Here is a 21,663-nt window from a genome sequence, read left to right on the forward strand (position 1 = left end):
AGGTGGAATCCAACGCAAAGTTACTGTGTCTTTTGCACCATCTGAGCAGCAGGTTGACTGAGGCATGTTGCGCTCGGTGTTGAGGCACATTGCTCTTGGAGCGCGGCACGCCCACATTTTTGCTTTGCTATGCTGTGCTTTTTTTTTTGGTGATTATAGTCTGCTGCACCTTATTTCGCACATTTGTTTTAGATGGATTCAAAACAAAATAAAGATATAAATGTTTTCTGTTTTAAGTCAAAAATGTAATTGTATGTATTTACAAAATATAGTGCAACAAATATATGTATTTTTAATACTTAAAGATGTAAGTATACCATACTTATCTTAAATGAACAAACCTTGGAGGCCAGCCTTTCTGGGAGGACAGAGAAATTGAGACCTTTGTGCACTGCTTCTGTAATTCCAGGAAGAGGCCCTGGATTCCAGTTTGTGTGTACATAGTTTGCTAGATAATCTGGCTTCTTGCATTCTCCTGGTCACACATGCCTGCTGGCACATGAGAGCTCTTCAGTGGTGCCTGCACAGTCAGTGGTTCCAGCACAGGGGCAACCTTTCGGACTCCATTGTGGTTTCTGTGGACCTTGCAACACTGCTTGTATGGTGTGGAAAACCTTTCCAGACTGTCCTTCTAACCCCCTCTGTCCGTGGCCACGGTTCTGGCAGATGTGGGTGGGATGCTCCTCTGGTGAAACTGGAAATCAGTGGCCTTTGCTCTACAGATGAACACTCTTCAAATCATTCTGGTCGTACTGAGGGTGATTTACCTAGTGCTTAAGGCATTTCTCTCTTCACGGTCAGTCATTCCAGATATATTGAAACTCAATACAGTTCTCGAAAGGCAATAAAACGCAATGTGGTATGTTGGAAGCAATGGGACTAGGGTCCTAGGCTCTCTGCTGAGAAGCCCTTTGGATAGAGTTTTGGGTGTGTGGTGAATCACCTGGTGAGCTCATTGAACTACAGAGCTGACAACCTGAGAATGCGTCAACTTGCCGACTGAGTGGTATCTCCACTTGGGATACTCCTTTGAGAGTGTGTTGGCATGTTACAAGCTCATATAGCATAACACCTGAAGGTTGTGAAGAGCATGTTGGATCTTTGGGATATGTCCCACGTGGATCTCTTTGCCACTTTTTCCAGTTGGCAATGCCCAAAGTTCTGTGCCCTCCAGCATCTGTTGCAAAGAGCATTAGGGAATGCATTTCAGTTGAAGTGGAACTTTTCTTTCTACTAAGCGTTTCCTCCCATTTCCTTGATGCCTAGGGTTCTGAGAAAGATCTGCCAAGACTGGGTCCAAGTCATCCTAGTGTTTCTGGATAAGCCGAGAAACATGTAATGTGCAGAACTGCACCTTTTCCTGTGGCTCCCCACTCCACCCTTACTTAGTCTTTCTCTCTGAGTGGACGGACCTCTTTCCTGAGTCGGATGGGTGAGTTCTTCAACTACTTCTCCAGAATCCACACCTTTATACTTGTAGATTGAGTGGGGACACTTGTCTGTATTTCATCCGGCTGATGATGTAGTGGATGTTATTTTATCTGGACATAATTCATCCACCAAATCTGTATATTGCAGTAGATTTCACAGGTTTGTGTCCTGGTGTGCAGATCACCAGACTGACCCATTGAAAGCACAGCAGTCTGACATCTTCCAGTTTGCACTCTCTATCAGTGGGAGGCTGCAGTGTGGGTACAGTGAGGGGTATCTAGCAGCCTTGTCTACTTGCCTCAGTCTGCTGGATCAACCTTCCCATTTCAAATTACCAAAATTGTTTTGTGTTTATTGAGAGGTCTGAGCAATATGTTTCCTCCTACTTAGTTTGTTATGCCACAGTGGGATTTAAATCTGGTTTATATTTCTTGATTGAGGGGGGGAGGAGATGAGCCTCTACATAGTGTTCATACTTTTCTTTTAACTATTGAAATGTTCCCCTCTTCCTCCAGGTACGATAGTCAGTTTGCAAGCACTATACATCAGGATCCCATTCACCACTCCTATCTGCACAAGTTGGTTCTCAGATTCAGAGCTGCTTTCTTTGTGAATGTGGTGACTCCTTTCCATTTGGGTCAATCCATTACACTGCAATCATTCTACCCTCCTTTTACCCTACCATTGAGGAGAGGTTGAGTGAGTTTTATATCAACTGTACAAAGGACTTCCATTAGGATAACAAACATGTTGTAGGCTATACAGGCAACATGGGAGTAAGAGCAGTGCAGCAAAGATGGATTGTTTTATGGATCAAAATGTGCTATGCATTGACTCCTAAATAACCACTGGAGGGCATTAGGGATTGTTTTAAGAAAGCCATATCCTCAATGTCTTCCTTCACTAGGGGAGTCCCAGTAGAGAACATCTTAAGAACGGCCACTTAGTGATCACTTAACGCCTTAGCTAAGCACTATTGCCTTGATTCGGAGATTAGGATGGATGGGCATTTTTGTCTGATCTGTGAACAGGATTAACTGATAAAGCAATCAAGGCGCTCCAGCCCGTACGCGAGTATTGCTTGGGAATATATTCAAAAGGTGAGAAATCTACCGGTAGAGAAAAAAATAAGAAAAAGTTAAATTACTTTAACCATGTTTCTGCTGGATAATCTCCTCTTGCTGCCTTCATGATGTGGAAAAAAAAAAAAAACAGCTACGCACCTGACGGCACAACAGTTGGGGTGCTTTATAGAGTCAGCAACGTCACAGGGTCATCACTTTTGGTGATGAATTGAGCTGACACCCCATGCCGTCAAGGGACAAACTTTTTCTAGATCAGTCTGCCACCTAGGAGTATTCAAGAGATGAGGAATCTGCAGGCAGATACGAGTATCCACCAAAAAAATTGAATCCGAAGTTAAGTAACTTCCGTCTTCTATTCAAGTATAAAGTCACTGCCAAATTCAGTTAGATACAAAAATGGCTAAAAGTTTTTAATTTGTAGCCCGAGATCTCTGGTGCTGCCTTTTTTCTTTTCCTTGGGAAAATAGTCCCAAGTTCTAAGAGGAAATAGTCTGTTTCTGCTTATTACGTAATAAACTAATGTGACTATTTTCCAGTGTTAGGTTGTGGCAAAATGTAATTTTATTTAGTGTGGCAAAAGCCACTGCATAGCGCAGCCTTTTTGCAGGGTTTCTGGTTGAAAATGCTGTAACAGTTACATATTCTTAGGGTTGATCCTGCAATAGTATGCGCTAGTGTGTGCGTCTCACTCACTAGACACCCGTGTAAAGAGAAAAGGGCTTGGAGCCTGCCTGTTGCTTACCATGTGTTGGCTTACGTGGCACTGTTCTTTACAGCCTCATAATATGTCACTACAGGCATTTCATCATTTCCGTGCATTGAGCAGGGACCAAGCACCAATAGATTTAGCTTAATCACTGCCCATCTACTGCTCCCAACGTGATTGAGGTACTATTTTGTTCTTTTTAACTTCAAGTGCCCTGCAAGCAGAAAGCGTGTGATTGGCATAAACGTCCCCAGCAGGACAAACAAATTTGTAAAGTTTTATATTCTGTAGTTAATTCTTTACTTTTAGTTTGCCAAGTCTTCTTTTATCACTCTGCACTGTTTCCTTTTGTATTTGCTTGTGGGCGCTGTTCTCAATAGATCATGACTATCTTGTTCTAAATAGTGCAAAATAACATTGTTTCTTTTTTATGTGTAATTTCCAAAATTAATCTTTAACACATAATCAGGCTGTACACCCCACTCCAAACCAGTCCGCCATGCTCCAATCCACCCCATCTCACTGCACACCAATCCACCCACTCAGTCCAGTCCACCCCAGACCAGTCCAATCCACCCCACTCAAATCCATACCATTGCAATACAAAACACTGACCTCAGTCCAATCTACCACACTCCAGTCCTACCAACCCACCCCACTCTAGTCCAGAACAATAAACCCCATACCACTCCACAGCAATCTGCACCGCCCCAGTCCACAAAATGCTGCCCCACTCCATTCTGCCCCCTCCAATCTGCCTCACTCCAATCAAAAACAATCTGCCGCACTCCAATCCACTCTGCCCCAATCCAATCCGACTGCCCCAGTCCAAAACCTTCTGCCCCACTCCATTCTTCCCCCCTCCAATCCAAAACAGTCTGCCCCACTCCAGTCCACCCTACTCCAATCTAGTCCTCCTCACCTAATCTACCCCACTCCAATCCACCCCACACCAATCCAATCCAGCTCAGTCCACCTCACTCCAGTCCAGTCCACCCTACAAAACCCCAATCCACCCCAGTCCAATACAGTCCACCCCATTCCAATCCAAATAAATTTGCCCCAGTCAGTCTTCCTCACTCCAGTCCAAAACAATCTGCCCCACTCCAATTAACCCCACTTCGTTCCACTTCACACCAATCCATCCCACTCGACTCACTTCAGTCCAGTCTACCCCATTCCAATCCAACCCACCCTACTCCAGTCCAATCCAACCCATTCCAGTCCACCCAAGCCTACTCCATACCAGCCCACTCCAATCCAGCCCACTGTAACCCAGTTCACCCCACTCCAATCCATCTCACCTTTGTGCAATCCACCCTATTCCAGTCCAGCCCACCTTAACCCACCCCACACCAATCCAGTCACCCACTCCATTCCACCCTACTCTAATCCAATCCATCTTTCTCTAATCCAATCCACTCCCCAATCGTATCCACCCCACTCCAGCGCACCCTGCTCCTATCCCCCCTCTCCAATCCAATCCACTCCACCTCACTGCAATCCAATCCAATTTACTGCAGTCAAATCCACCCCACCTTACTCCAGTCCAGCCCACCCACTCCAGACTACCCCACACCAGTCTAATCCAACCCACACCATTCCAGTCGACCCCACACCAATCCACCCCAATCCAGTCCATCCCATTATATCTACCCCACTCTAATCCAGTGTACTCTAATCCACCTGGCTCTTGAAATCCAACCCATCCCAGTTCAACCACCCTACTCTAATCCAGTCTATCCAGCCCTCCCCTCTCCAGTCTAATCCAGCCCACTCTGATTCCAACCACCCCACCCCCTCCAGTCCAGACCACCCCACTTCAGTCCACCCCCTCCATTCCATTCCAGACCACACCAACCTACCCCAGTTCGCCCCACCACACTCCAGTCCACCCAACACCAATTCAGTATACCCACTCCAGTCCATTCTACTTTAATCCAATCCACCCCACTTCAATCCAATGCACCCTACCCCAATCCACCCCTCTCCTCCCAGTCCACCCTACCCCAATCCACCCCACCCAAACCAATCCTCCTCACTGCAATCCAATCCACCCCACTCCATTCCATTTCACCTCACTTTACGCCATTTCACCCCACTCAATCCAATCCACCCCACCCACACCAGTCTACCCCACTCCAAACCAGTCTTCCCCATCAAATTCATCCCACTTTAATCCAGTCTACTCTGATCAACCCAACTCTGCCCCAATTCAACCCATTCCAGTTCAGTCCACCCCACCCCAATTCAATTTCTCCAGCCTACACCCTTCCAATCCAGGCCTCCTCACTCCAGTCTAATCCAACCCATTTCCAGTCCAGTCCACCCCTCTAGTCCAGCCCAGTCCAGTACACTCCACTCCAGTACACTCCACTCCACACCATCCCAATACATGCCAATCCACTCCACCCCACCCCACCCCAATCCATCCTACCCCGATCCAGTCAACCCCACCAGATGCCAGGCCAATCTAATCCACCCCACTCCAATCCACCCCCTCCTCTCAATCCACACTACTCTATCCTAATCCAATCAGCCTATCCACTCTAATTCAACCCACTACCTCAATCCACTCCATTCCATCACACTGCACTCTACGACACACACTTGCTACTGAACCACTGAAATCTACTTCCCCCCCCCACTCAACATTATGGACACCCTACCCCCCTACTCCACTCTACGATGCTGTACTCCAACAAATCCACTCTCCAACACTCTACTCCCTGACTCCACACCACTAACTTTTAGCAATGCTTAACAGCAGCCACATTGTTGAACAACATGGCAAAAACACTTTGCCAAAGCCCATAGCACTTATATAGGTGAGACCTCTTGGGTTTGCCAGTGCTTGTTTAAGCTTCTTATGAGCTGACGTGCATGGTTTCCCCTGTGCTAGAAGTTGACTGTACTTAAATGCACGTTTGTAGCCAAGGAAGGAGGCGGCAGCAGCAGAACAATCAGGGCAGGAGCCCTTTAAATTCTATTCTCGCGCTCCCGCTCCGCAGGAAGTGCTTTTGTAGCCAAGGGAAGAGGCGGCAGCAGCGGCAGCGGCAGCAGAACAATCAGGGCAGGAGCCCTTTAAATTCTATGCGCGCGGGCGGCGCCCCGGCCAAGGGCGGGCCCGTCCTGTGCCCGTCAGCGGCCGGCAGAGGCTGGGCTAGGCTACCCCCTGAGATCTTCCCCGTGAGCTCAGGACCTGGTATCTATATCTCCAAAACAGGTACTGTCTCTCTTCCTTGGCTCTCCGTGATTATATTTCTGTAGCCTGCACTTTGTCTTTTTTCGCCCCATCTTCCCAAAAGCAGTAGTTTGTTATTCCACCTTTTAAGTGTACTTTTACCTAGCAGTCAATTGCCATAGAACGTTTGCGCTTAAGGCAGCTAGTAATAATGGGAAAAAGGAAACAACCCAGTGCAAATGATATTTCACTTCAAAAAAACCATACGTCAATTCTGGAATTCATCTCAGGAGCAATGGGAGAAATCGACAAACAGATCACCAATGTTGAGGGGAAAATACTCACCCAGAATAGGTCATTAGTAACCCCTAACCCTCCCCCTTTAACAACAACTCCTGAGCATCCGGCAAAGCCTTTCGGAAGCGAAATCCAGTCTAAAACTACTAATGGTTGTATTCAAGATACAATTGATTTTATCTCAGATGGTGATGACCTTCCTCCCTCACCAAAACGTAAGAGGAAACCCCAACTAGCAAGGAAGGATATACCATCCAAGCAAGAGCCGCCTGTGAACGTTAGACATGGCTCCTCGAAAATACACCCCAATGCATGCACCCAAAACTTTCAAACTTGCCCTCAAAACCAAAAATCTGACCATAAGAATAAACCTCATACAGTGAAAGGGAAAACTAGTAGCGCAGAGCCATTGACTGCTCTAGAAAAATTAGTTAATAAACGCTTTGATCAAGTAATGGAACGTCTAACCCAACTGGAGGGGAAAATGGATTATCTGCTTAAAACATTGAATCCACAATTAATAAACCCTTTAACCTCAACTGCACGACAGCTTTGTTATACTGATTTCAATGCCAGGCCCCCTTTAATGCACCAGACCCAACCACCCATTTCTCAGATTACCCAAAGACAAGTTGACCCTTGTGCCTCACTCGAAAGAACTGGCAATGCCCAATCCCACAAAATATCGCCAAAAAGAGGGGAACACGTAATTACTCCTAAAGTTTATCAGGGTGCCCCTTTAACCGGAAGAGACATACTTGACCTCCCTCCTGCGGCAACCCTCTACGTGGCAGTTCTTGCCAATGTCCCCACTTTATCTGGAGCACGGGGGGAATCATGGGCAGCTCTGAGGAACAAGGCCCTGCACTGGATTGCAACTCGCCTGAAACCTGGCCTGACAAATAAACTTTTTGAAGACATTAAGATGGTCAGAAGGGTAAAATGGGTGGGTGGAAATCGTAAAATATTCAAGGGCGATTGCGTAGTTCTTTCATTCAAAACCCCTACGCTGGTTAAAGATATCTTAAGAAGTTTAAGTCCACATCAGATTACTGACCATGGTGTTGCCCTGCTTCCTTTGGGTTTCTTTTATACGAGCACCAAAAACTATGATGGACCTGACCTTTGTCTTGAGGATCATAGAACCAGGCCTGAGTCGCAATATATGATTCCTACCGTGAACAGATTTTGGGGGCTCAGTATGGAAGATACTGATTGACTATTATCTGACAAGGAACCCTGCAGACTCAAGCACCCTACAGAAATATTGGACCTCGCCCATCTGGGTACAGACAATTCGGCAGCAGACGCTGGAGAAGAACGATCGGATATGGAACCCTCTTCTAGGCAATCTGTCAATGATGAGTTCTTTTTAAGAGCCCTGCCAAAAAAACCTTCTACCTGTGCCCTGACTCCTTTGGTATGCACAGAAACCATTATTACTTCAGGGAAAACTCAGATAACCGATAAGTCTTTTGCTGGCCAGGCTAAAACAATGCATAAAGACCATCTTTCTTTTTTATTTTGGAATGTGGCTGGCCTCCGATCTAAGGTGGAGAATGAGGCCTGGTTAGAATACATCCAGCGTTTTCCCTGGGTATGCCTCCAAGAGACCTGGTCTGTGAATCCTATTCACATAAATGGCTATAGGACACTACATACTCCTGCTGTTTCTTCCGCACGGGGTAGGGCTAAGGGTGGTTTGTGCACTTTTATATCCAATAAGTGTGATATAATCAAGGACATTGCTGAAATATCTAACATGTTTTACCAAGTGATTTCATGTCATTTAAAAAATATTGCACAACTGGTGGTCATCAATTTTTATAATAATGTACCTTTTCAAGATCTTCGATCAGTACTTTACCTCCTCCAGGATGATATAGACCGAGTATGTGATTCTTCAAATAAACAATCTTATATTGTGTGGGGAGGCGATTTTAACATATACCTATGTCCCAGCTCAACTAAGGGCTACTGCCCTCACGCCCCTGATGGTGAAGATGATTCATTACACTTCATACACAACAATTCAGGCAACTCGTTGAATGAAGTTTTATTTACCCTTGACCTCATCCTATGCAACTGCCTCACTCAGGGTAGGCCACAATTGAAACCCAATTTTAACGGTAGGTAAGCCAACACGACAATTGATTTTATTTTAATTTCCAATAACCTTTTTCCTTATGTACTTGATTACGACATTCAAGACACCAAATTCAGCGACCATAACCCTCAAATCGTAGGCCTTACATTTCCCCAACACGTCTTTATACATAGGGACACGGAAGAGATAGTATTATTGAATTGGGAGCAAGAAATGGTTACACCATCTGGTGGTCAGACATTGAACCTATAGGTTTTATGAACAAACTAGTGACCAATTATGCCAACGAATTTAATATTTGCCTTGCAAATAACACGAGTCCACGAGACTGCATCGAGGCCATCATGGTAATCAAGGCTGGTATAAAACAGTCTCTTAAGGCAACTTTTAGTAAAACGAAAGTGAAAGAGGGCAAAGGTTGGTTCAATGCTGAATGCACGCAAGCTCGTAAGAATTTAAAATGTCACTTACATTCACAAAACCCGTATAAACGCCAATTAAGTTCAAAGAGGAAGGAGTATAAAAATGCCATAAAGAAAAGAAAACAGAACTTAAAAAATTAGGCCTGGCAATCCCTCTATGATGCAAGCATCTGGAACGATAATGTAAAATTCTGTGATGAAGAAATACCAAAAATTGAAATTGCCATCACGGAAGAAGAGTGGGTTGCCTTTTTTTCTGTCATATACTCCTCAGAAAAATTGGCACTAGAAATAAATCACCCTAAACTAGACTCCTATGACCTCATCTTACCATTTACTCTAAACGAGGTCACCAAAGCTATAAATGCAAGTAAAAGCGGAAAAGCCCAGGCCCAGATGGAGTCCCAGTTGATATCTATAAATCTAATATTTCTCTCTGGGGTCCACAAATGACGCAGATGCTACGCGCCTGCTGTTCAACTACTTTCATCTCGACCTGGGCTGAGTCTAATTATTCCAATCTATAAAAAGGGCCATAATCCTGCATGTTATTGTCCTATTTCACTGCTTGACACACTTGCAAAGATTGCGGGACGTATCATCTTAAATAGATTACAAGATTGGATGGAGGAAAATCATATCCTCTCTGACCTACAATACGGGTTTAGGGCTGGCATAGGGACAACGGAACAGGCTCTTAACTTAGAGATCATTCTTGGTAAATATACAAGGGCCAAGCCCGGAGCATTATACCTCGCATTTGTCGATCTAACCTCCGCATTCGATTGTGTGGTGCATTCAAAATTGTGGCCCATCTTGCTGAAACATGGGGGTCGATACCACCGTAGTCCATTTTATCAGGGAATTGTACGCTGGTGCAAATGCCAAGGTCCGCTATGGGTGTCAAGGGGAATGCACCTCATCTTTCCCCATTGAACAAGGGGTGCGTCAAGGTTGCGTGTTAGCTCCCCTATTGTTCGCTTTGTATATTAACAGTTTAGAGGGGACCCTTTCCGATGCCTGTGGTGATCTTCCACAAGTAGGCTCTCGGAAGATCCCGGCCCTCTTGTATGCGGATGATGCCGTTCTGATGGCCCGCACCCCAGTTGCTTTGCAAAGATTAGTTACAACCTTTGATAACTGCATGGACGTCTTGGGCCTCAAAATTAATCACACTAAAACTTTTTCTATGACATATCCCAGATGCCGCACAAAGAATTGCCATATAGACTTAAAAGGTGCAAAACTAGTCAACATATGGACATTTTCGTATTTAGGCATTGTGTTCGATGATAAAGTTACATGGGCACAAGCCATAAAAGCAAGAAAATTGTTATTTACAAAAACCGTTATGGCGGTAAAAAACTTCTCTAAAAGGGTGGGGAGAGTAATTCCCAAAGACATGGTGACTCTTTACAATGCGAAATGTGTCCCAGTAGCACTGTACGGGGCTGGACTTTGGGGATATCGAGACTGCACTACTTTACAGCTGACCGAAAACACTCTCCTGAAACCAGTCCTAAGTGTCCCGCAATCAACATCAACAGTAGTATGCCATTCAGAAATGGGAGTAACATACCTCACAGATCTCATTTGTGTCCAACCAATCCTACTCTGGCATGAAGTATGGACCTCAGATCCTGCGAGGTTGAATAGGGCTATCATAGTAGATGCTCTAGCACTTACTTACTCGTCCAAAATTCCATGGCTAAATTATATAAAGCACTTTCTTATTAAACTAGGCCACCCTGAGCTGTTTTTTTACCCCAGATGAATTGAAAACAATTTCCAGGAAAGACCTGAAAAACACTTGCCTCACCCATCTGGCCGAATTGAGATGGGACGTGGAGGAAAATAAATATAGTGTCAGGAGAAACCATATGATACAGCAAACGAATGGCATGGAACCATACTTATGCAAAGTCACGAACCCAAGATATTGGTTTGTCCTTACGCGCTTGAGACTAGAGTCCTTTCATCGCCTCGTTAGTTTCCCCCTGATCAATAACTGGTCTTTACAATTGGAAAAATGTCCCTGTGGCAATGTCTCCGATCAAAATACAATGCACACACTTCTCTTTTGCAAATATTATTCAACTTTTAGGAAAATGTTTGTGATACCACTTTTAAAATGAATGCATTTTAAACTATGTAGCCCAGCTTTCTTGTATCTTTTATCCCTTCCATCTATCATGGTTTGCAATGGATTTGCCTTGTTCCTGTGTTCAGTGATTAAGGCCAGAAAATGTCTTGAGGCAAAAGGGTGAGACTTCCAAGTACTATATTTGAGGTCTTTTTTTGTTACTACTTTTAATCAAATTGTTTATTAACTTTTACTTTAAAAAAAAAAATGTTAACCTGTTTATATTTATATTCACATTTATACGTATTTTATTCTCTGCATCCTTCCTCCTTCTTTTTCTGAAAATTGTTTTTTTATGTATAATGACTTTTATGCTTGCAAAAAACAATCGAATAAAGTTTCTTTGATGATGACTGTACTTAAATTGCAGGTGAATATAATCAATCTGTATCTATATTTTGGAAGATATATCAACCTTTAAAAGATCAAAATATATTCTAAAATACATTAGCAAATTCAAATGAGCAGTGGGACGAGTGAGAATAATTGGTTTTTTTAACATACAAAAAAAGTTGAACCTTGGTGTTCGCAATACTTTTAAAAAAAAGAACGTAACAGAGTACGTAAAGTGTTTTAATTTTCCTTGATTTCCATGCATCTGTAAGTAATATATTTTTATTTTATTTTATTTTCAGCTCGTTTATGAATTTTTCCTACGATTTTTAGAGTCTCCAGACTTCCAACCTAATGTAGCCAAGAAGTATATTGATCAGAAGTTTGTGCTGCAGGTAATGCAAAAGATGAATAATATAAAACTATATATTTTCATAATAATATAGTAGCGTGGATATGCTTAATATTATTTTCTCCCACAGCTTTTAGAGCTTTTCGACAGTGAAGATCCACGCGAAAGGGATTTCCTTAAAACAACGCTTCATAGAATTTATGGAAAATTCTTAGGACTTCGAGCATACATCAGGAAACAAATAAATAATATATTTTATAGGTAGGTGAAACAAATTATATGCTTTAGTACCTATTTTTCAGTAATCTATCTTAGAAACTTTTTGTTTTAGCTGTATTTCACTTAATCCTACTAAACCATCAAGTTCAAGAATCGTATACTCACTTTTCAGCTCTGCACAGGGAGTCTTGCTTTTGTGACTTTTCACGTGCCCTTTTTTTTAAAAATCCGTGAATGAGATGTGCTGCAGTATGGTAAAATGCTCTTAGAACGGCCCCTGTGAAGTCTAAGAGGTCTTCAAGCAGGGTGTTGCCACTATTCAAATAGAGTATGAAGGCTCGAATAACACTTGTGAGGTTTTCTCAGAGGAACGTTTGTTCTTTCTTATTATGGAGGCTTGGTACCAGACTATCTTGGCTGTTTACTCCCAAGAATGTGAGACTGGTGTCCAGTGTGAATCCAAGTCACTTGATGTTGGATGAAAGTTGGAGTTGAAGCTTTCAAGCTACATGTCATTGAACCAGGTTTGGGATAGTGTGTGAGGTCCCAGCTATGTAAATGATGAATAAGTAGGTAAGTGTAGGTTGGATTACCATATTGAAATGAAGGCAAATTGATAACTAAATAGGGTGCTGTTAATGTGTGGATGAAAGGGCTCTCTTGGATTCACACTTGACATAGTCCTCAAATTCTAAGAACATTATACCATGAAAGAAGACTGCTTGGTGCCAGTTCTCCTCCTGGAATTATAGAAATACCTCTTCCCAGTAGCCCGTTTAGGAACATCAGTACAAACCCTACTGTTCTCCCACTTTGATGCAACACTTCGATCAGATGTCTCCCAGACACCACATTGGCACCCATGAAAGGCATCCCATACACTGCAGCATGACTTATGAAAGAGTGGAAAAAGTTGGATTCTATCACGCAAAACTAAGTTAAGGACACAAACGTACCCTTTTTTTTGCCTATATTATCTCCGGCACGTTTACAGATAAATAGTGGAGCAGAATTCTGCGGTATCATAAAACAGTATTGTAGGAAGTTGGCTCTGTATATACTATCTCAAAGTGAGAGATAGTGTGCACAGAGTCCATAGGTTCCCCCTTAGAGGTTGATAGTGGCAAAATTAGATAATACTAATGCTCTATTTTGTGGTAGTGTGGTCGAGCAGTAGGCTTTTCAGAGGGTAGTGTTAAGCATTTGTTGTACACACACAGACAATAAATGAGAACACACACTCAAAGACTTAACTCCAGGCCAGTAGGTTTTATATAGAAAAATATATTTTCTTTATTTTTAGAACCACAATATTCACAGTTTAGGTAAGTACATAAATTATAAAGTACTTCACACAGGTAAGTATAGAACTTTGATTTAAAACAGTAGTGCACACAGTTTTGGTTAAAATGGCAATAAGATATTTTAAAAGTGGACACAGTGCAAAAACGAAAGTTCCTGGGGGTGGTAAGTATTGATTAGTTTCCCAGGTAAGCGAAGCACTTACACAGTCAGTCTCCTGGGCATAGCAGCCCACCGTTGGGGGTTCTAGGCAACCCCAAAGCCACAGCACCAGCAACACAGGGCCGGTCAGGTGCAGAGGTTAAAGTAGGGCCCAAATAACATAGGCACCTATGGAGAACAGGGGCGCTCCAGTTCCAGTCTGATAGCAGGTAAGTACCTGCGTCCTCAGGGAGCAGACCGGGGGGGCACAGGCACACAAAATACATCCTCAGCAGCACAGGGGTGGCTGGGTGCAGTGTGCCAAGTAGGTGTCAGGTTTGTCGTTGAAAACAATGGAGGGACCTGGGGGGGTCACTCTGGCGATGCAGGCAGGGCACAGGGGGCTTCTCGGGCCAGCCACCAACTGGGCTAGGATGAGGGCCGCCTGCTGGTCACTCCTGCACTGGTAGGTGGTTCCTCTCGGTCCAGGGGGCTGCGGGCGCAGTGCTTGATCCAGGCGTCGGGTTCCTTTGTTACCAGGCAGTCGCAGTCAGGAGGACCCTCTGGATCCTCTCTGCAGGTGTCACTGTTAGGGTGCAATCCTAGTCCTATTGGGGTAATCCTCCAAAACCAAGATGGAGGATTTCTTAAGCCAGGGGTCTGCTCAGGGTACCTTAGGGGCTGCCGTGACTGGTGGGTGACTCCTCCTTGTTTTTCTCATTATCTCCTCTGGACTTGCTTCCAAAAGTGGGGCTGTGTCCGGAGTAGCAGGCATCTCCACTAGCTGGGATGCCCTGGGGCGCTGTAGCAGGCATGAGCCTATGAGGCTCACCGCCAGGTGTTGCAGTTCCTGCATGGGGAGGTGAGAAGCACCTCCACCCAGTGCAGGCTTTGTTCCTGACCACAGAGTGACAAAGGCACTCGCCCAATGTGGCCAGAAACCTGTCTGGTTGTGGCAGGCTGGCAGGAACTGGTCAGCCTAGCACTAGAAGTCGGACTGGTATTCAGTGGCCATCTCTAAGATGCCCTCTGTGTGCATTTTTCAATAAATCCCACACTGGCATCAGTGTGCATTTATTGTGCTGAGAACTTTGATACCAAACTTCCCAGATTTCAGTGTATCCATTATGGAACTGTGGAGTTTGTGTTTGACAAACTTCCAGACCATATATTCTTTATGGCTACCCTGCATTTACAATGTCTAAGGTTTTGCTTAGACACTGTAGGGGCATAGTGCTCATGCAACTATGCCCTCACATGTGGTATAGTGCACCCTGCCTGACGGCTGTAAGGCCTGCTAGAGGGGTGACTTACCTTTGCCACAGGCAGTGGGTTGAGGGCATGGCACCCTGAGGGCTGTGAGGCAGTGTGCATGTGCTGAGTGAGGGGGTCCCCAGGATGACATAATACATACAGCAGCCCTTAGAAACCTTCCCTGGACACAGGGCCGTTGGTACCAGGTGTACCAGTTACAAGGGACTTATCTGTGTGCCAGGGCTGTGCTAATTGTGGGAACAAAGGTACACTTTAGAGAAGGAATACTGGTGCTGGGGCCTGGTTAGCAGGACCCCAGCACACTTTGAATCATAACTAGCATCAACAAAAGGCAAAAAGTTAGGGGGTAAGTATGCCAAGGGAGGCATTTCCCTACAAGGATCTAGTAATGCAAAACTAACATTACGGAATTAAAGATGTTATATTGTGCATACCTTATTCTAAACTTTCCAAACAAAATCTAACCAATAAGATCGAGGGAATGCCCGAGGTTCTTTCAGGACAGTACCTTTCACATAAGGTATGATGATGTCCCTATGGGGGTTGAGTATTGCAGCATGTGATAACTTTTAAATTGTGAAGCAGACAGCAGCAGTACCCAGTCAATGACACACTGCATAGTGGACTTAAACTCTAATCCAAAATAAAGAAAAATCTGATATGAAGTTGTCTTCCTTGCACTGGTGTTAGGCAGAAGGAGAGAATCAAGGTACATTGGTCATCCCCTAGAGTTTTGGGAAAAGATGTTTGTGTGGTTAGTGGTGGATGAAAGACGCTTGTCTGTGGTGAGGAAGGATGAGTTTCCTGAATTAAATTAGCGACTGTTGTAGAATAACTGATGAAGTGGATGAGGAATGGGAAGATGTGGTCCCAGTACTGTTCTCCTACACCCTATAGTGTGGTAGGCTGAGGAATAATAAACTGTCTGAAGGTGTGAAGTCCTAACGGAAGGAATGGCTGTGAAACTGGGATGCTACGGGACCTTGTACATATAAGATTCCTGATGCAGAGTAACAATGTTCAAGCAACCCACACAGACTTCACCTTCTTTCATGTCTGTTACAATAAGTATCATTAAATGGATTTTTTTTTAAAAGCCTGTAGTATGTTCAACACCAGCTGCATCACTTACAAGATAGTGAAAATGGATAACCTGATTTTCTCGGCCTAGAAATTAACCACCTTGGGCAGGCAGTTTCCCCAGGAGTCAGGACATCATTGGACTGCAGGCGATCAGGTGCAGGAAAAAAAAACCTAGTCCTACTTCATTTACCCGTCTGGGTTCTTCTGCAGCATCCCTATTGATATTGGACCTTTTTCTACCCATCTGCAGTTCAGAAAGAAACAGAAGAGACACCTATTGAAGGATCACCACAGCTTTTATCAAACACATTCATAGCTGTCACCTATTTTAATCTATAAATATAAATTATTTTATCATTCACCGGGCTCCTGTCCATTTCTTTGTTGTATCCTTTGTTTGCATTATATAGGCATTCTTACAGTCAGTTCCCGAGTATTTCTGCTCCCCTACTATGTTGTGGTACTTGCATTGTGACTCTCTGACTAGTCTGTGAACCACAGAGGCAGCTAAACGTACTTGTGCCCATGTCGGTGAGCAGTGAGCATGCCCAGAGTATTTACAGCACCAACACCACCTGTAGGAAGCTGACCTGGTTTTTGGTGGGTACCTAAGGTACTTACACTTTATACCAGGTCCGGGTATCCCCTATTGGTAAAGTGTAGACAGTGTCTAAAAGCCAGGCTCTCTAGGGGTAGCTGTGAATAAGCAGCCAAGGCTTATGTAGGAGACATGCAAAGGTCATGCAGTACTACTGTAGTCACACAGCACTTAAACACATGAAAGAAAGCACTCCTTTGTACAAAAATAAAGGTACTTTATTTTTGGTCACACAATACAGTCACCTTGCAGAGGATCATTTGGCACTTCTCCGCCAGGAAGTCGCAAAGCTCTTGGCCAAGGGAGCTATAGAGAAGGTCCCTGTGCTCAAAGGAGGTCGTGGTTGTTATTCCCGCTACTTTCTGGTGCCAAAAAAGGACAAGGGTTTACGTCCTATCCTAGACCTTCGGGACCTGAACTACTTCCTCAAAAAGGAGAAATTCAAAATGCTCACCCTAGCTCAGGTTCTGTCTGCCTCAGACCCAGGAGACTGGATGGTAGAGTTGGACTTGCAGGACGCTTATTTCCACATCCCCATCCTGCCTACCCACAGATGGTACCTACGATTCGTGGTAGGTCAAGAGCACTTTGTTTACCGTGCTCCCCTTCGGCCTTACCAGCGCCCCTCAGGTGCTTACGAAAGTGATGGTGGTGGTTACAGCTCATCTGCGCAGGTTAGGGGTGTCAGTCTTCCCCTACCGCGATGACGTTGAAGGCGGACTCACCCCAGAAAGTCGTCTCCCACCTTCAGACTATGGCGAACCTCCTGCACACGTCGGGGTTCACTATAAACGTGGCGAAGTTACACTTGACTCTCTCGGACGCACCCTTTCATCAGAACTGTTCTGGACACAGTGTAGTTTCGGGCTTATCCTCCCAAAAAGAGTCCAAGACATTCAGGCTATGATTCCTATCATAGCCTCGGTCTTGGGTTTCGGTGAGACTGACTCTGAGGCTGCTGGGCCTCAAGGCCTCCTGCATAATGCTAGTAACACATGCCAGATGGCATATGCGGGCTCTGCAGTGGGACCTGAAGTTCCAGTAGGCCCAACATCAGGGGAATCTTTCCAACATGGTCCAGATCTCCTAGGGGACTGCGAAAGACCTGCAGTGGTGGCTTTCGAATCTGCTTTGAGTCCGCAGCAGAACCCTCTCCCTTCCCAAACAAGATCTATTTATTGTGACAGACTTCTGTTGGGGCGGCCACATGGGAGAGGCAAAGATCAGAGGCCTGTGGTCTCCGGCGGAGTCTGGGCTCCATATCAGTCTTCTGGAGCTCCGGGCAATCAGGCTTGCGTTGAAAGCATTTATTCTCTTTCTCAAAGGGAAAGTAGTGCAGGTGTTCACAGACAATACCACCACCATGTGGTATTGCGACATACATGGCAGAGTAGGGTCCTGGACCCTTTGTCAGGAGGCACTACGCCTCTGAACATGGGTGGAACATCAGGACATTACCCTGGTGGTTCAACACCTGGCGGGTTCTCAACGCCAGAGCGGACGAACTTAGCCGTCGATGAACAGCCGATCACGAATGGTGTCTCCATCCGGAGGTTGCGCAAGGTCTCTTTCAGCAGTGGGGAGCGCCTTGGTTAGATCTGTTCCCTCCGCAGAGAACGCGCAATGTCAGCTGTTTTGCGTGTTGGAGTTTCCAAGGTGGCACTCGCTCTGAGACACACTTCGTCTCGAGTGGAACTCCGGCTTCCTTTACCCCTATACTACTTCTGCCCAGAGTTCTCAAGAAGATCTGGAACGACTGGGCACAAGTCATCTTGGTGGCTCCTAACTGGAGACGAAGAGTCTGGTATCCAAAGCTATTGAGCATGTCCATCGATCCTCCACTTAGACTGCCTCTTAGGGCGGATCTGTCCATCCTCCGACTTCATGCGTGGAGATTGAGCGGCAACAGTTGACTACTCTTGTCTTCCACCTGAAGTCTGCGATTTTATCTTGGTAGCCAGGCGTCCCTCCACCAAAAGTGTATATGCCTGTCGTTGGAATAAATCTGTGGCATGGAGCACCAAAAACTCTGTTGATTTTCCTCTCTGCCCCTTTATCCAAGGTTCTTCTGTTCGTTCTTTCTTTTGCCCAGCAGGACTCTGCTTTGGGCACCCTTAAAGGGTATTTATCTGCCATTTCGGCCTTCCTTAGGTCACCTGATTAGCCCTCACTTTTTAAATCACCTATTGTGAGCAGATTCTTAAAAGGCCTCACCCATTTATTTCCTCCCGCTCCATTTATCATGCCTGAATGGGACCTTGTCCTTACTTAATTAATGTGTACTCCCTTTGAGCTGATGCACAATTGTCCCTTGCCGCTCCTCACCTTCAAAACTTTCTTTCTTGTTGCCATCACCTCTGCTTGCAGGGTGAGTGAGCTTCAAGCTCTTTCGTCTAAACATCCATACTTGTCTGTGCACCCTGACAAAGTGGTGTTGCGCACTAAGACTTCCTTTCTTCCAAAGGTGACTATGCCTTTTCAAGTAGGTCAGTCCATCACCCTGCCTACTTTCTACGCACCCCCATATCCTTCTCATGAGGAGGAGAGACTCCACTGTCTGGACCCAAAAAGAGCGTTGGCGTTCTATCTCACTCATATTAAAGATTTCCGGGTGGACGATCAACTTTGTTGGGTATGTGGGTGCGTAAAAAGGGATGGCAATGCAATAGTGTACCATCTCTCAAATGGTGATTCTTTGCATCAAAATGTGCTACGCTTTGGCTAAGAAGCAACCCCCTGAGGACTTGAATGCTCATTCCACCAGAGCAACTGCTGCTTCCACTGCCTTAGCACGTGGAGTTTCTGTCCTGGATATCTGGCAGGCAGCTACGTGGGCATCCCTGCACACGTTTGCTAAACAGTACTGCCTGGACAGTCAGGTCCGTCTGGATGGCAACTTTGGTCATTCAGTCCTGCAGGACTTCATAGTATAATCTTGGTTCACAGCCCACCGCCGAGGATGGCATTGCTTGGGCATCTATTCTAAGGTAAGGAATCTGCAACTAGAAGTCTCTAACAGATGTATAAGTTACTTACCCTCAGTAACAAAATATCTAGTAGAGCTGTATTCTAGTTGCAGATTCCTTACCGGCCCACCAATCCTCCCCGCTTGCGAGCTGATTTCTAGGGACAGGGATTCCCCCTTCAGGTCCTTAGGTGTGGCACACCAATCTCAGTGTTCTTAGCGGCTCTGCACTTTGGCGTGGAAAGTCGTTAAAAGAAACTGCTGTCAGTGCGCTGAGGCGACATCTATGTACTACTCTTGACGTCATCACTGCGACTACGACGCGAACAACGCCCGGTGGAGTTGACCAACGCCACCTACCGACGCGTAACGGTATTGCTCGAAGAAACATCTACAGATCCAGTCTGACGCCTGGGGGAAATTCTAAGGTAAGGAATCGGCAACCAGAATATCCCTCTACCAGATATTTTATTACCGAAGGTAAGTAAATTGTACGTTCGATGGCATATGTTGCTGCAGATACACGTGTGGCACAGTCCGCAGCCTGGTGTTGGGCTCGGAGTATTACAAGTTGTTTTTCTTCGAAGAAGTCTTTTTGGTCACGGGACCGAAGGACTCCTCCCTCTTCGGCTCCATTGCGCATGGGCGTCGACTCCATCTTAGATTGTTTTTTTCCGCTGTCGGGTTCGGACGTATTCCTTTTCGCTCCGTGTTTCGGTTCGGAAAGTTAGTCAGAATCTCGGAAGAAAGCGTCGGTATTGTTCCGTTCGGTATCGGGATAGTTAGGTACATCGACACCGATCATCGGAAGACTTTGGGGTAGTTTCGATCCCCCATCGGGGCCTGGTCGGCCCGACCGCGTGCGACATAGAAGCCGATGGAACGGACCCCGTTTCGTTTCTGCCCAAAATGTCACAGTAAGTATCCTTATACAGATCAGCACTTGGTCTGTAACTTGTGCTTGTCCCCCGAGCACAAGGAGGATACCTGTGAAGCCTGTCGAGCCTTCCGGTCCAGAAAAACACTCCGGGACCGAAGAGCCAGGCGTCAACAAATGGCGTCCACGTCGACAAAACAACGTTTCGACGAGGAAGAGGAAACATTCTCGGTTCCGGAATCAGAATCCGGAGACTCCGACGTCGAACAACAGCAACAAACCGTGAGTAAGACGTTGAAAAGTAAATCCATCGACAAACAGAAAGCCCAGGGGACGCCACTGCCAACAGGCCATGGCTCGACCCATAAAACAGGCGACCCGTCGAAGGCGCCGAAAAAGGGCACGCCCATAGCGAAGACACCCGACTCCGGTCGAGGGACTGCCATGGAGCAACCTCGGAGCCGAGAAAGCGGCTCCGAGAGACAAAAACAAGATACCGGCACCGAAAAACATCGGCACCGAGAATCCATGCCGAAAGGAACAAAAATTCTGTCGGTGCCGAAACCGAAAAAAGATTCTCTCTCGGCGCCGAAAAATACCACACCTTCATCCTACTCAGAGGAACAAGGAATAAGTGGCCAAATGCACAGATTTGGACAAGAGCTCCAAAGTGTAGAATCGGACTACACACAAAAGAGACTGTACATCCAGCACGACACAGGGAAAATATCAACCCTTCCCCCAATCATGAGGACAAGAAGGATCGAACTTCCAAAGGATGACGCACAACCACAAGCCAAAGTGGTTAAAAAAGTCACGCCTCCGCCCTCTCCACCACAGGCATCGCCGGCACAAACACCGCCACAAATGCACTCACCAGCGCAAACTACCAGAAGTCATGACGATCAGGATCAAGACGCTTGGGACCTGTATAACACCCCAGTGCCGGACAATGATCCCGAGTCATACCCCACAAAGCCGTCACCGCCAGAGGACAGTACCTCATACTCGCAACTGGTGGCTAGGGCAGCAGAATTCCACAATGTCCAACTGCATTCCGATCCTATAGAGGATGATTTTTTATTTAACACCCTCTCGGCTACACACAGCCAATATCAATGTCTCCCAATGCTACCAGGGATG

General features: G+C 45.6%; 1 protein-coding gene across 3 annotated transcripts in view; it reads left to right on the forward strand.

Annotated features, from left to right (window-relative positions):
* PPP2R5C (protein phosphatase 2 regulatory subunit B'gamma) overlaps positions 1-21,663 on the forward strand; it is a 1,141,542-nt gene that overhangs the window by 591,660 nt on the left and 528,219 nt on the right. For all 3 annotated transcript variants that reach the window (XM_069208343.1, XM_069208345.1, XM_069208344.1), the window contains 2 exons: positions 12,011-12,103; positions 12,191-12,321. In XM_069208343.1, the coding sequence (XP_069064444.1) occupies positions 12,011-12,103; positions 12,191-12,321 (224 nt within the window). The remainder of the gene's footprint in view (positions 1-12,010; positions 12,104-12,190; positions 12,322-21,663) is intronic.

Source organism: Pleurodeles waltl, chromosome 9 (assembly GCF_031143425.1).
Source record: "Pleurodeles waltl isolate 20211129_DDA chromosome 9, aPleWal1.hap1.20221129, whole genome shotgun sequence".
Classification (NCBI taxonomy): Eukaryota; Metazoa; Chordata; class Amphibia; order Caudata; family Salamandridae; genus Pleurodeles; species Pleurodeles waltl.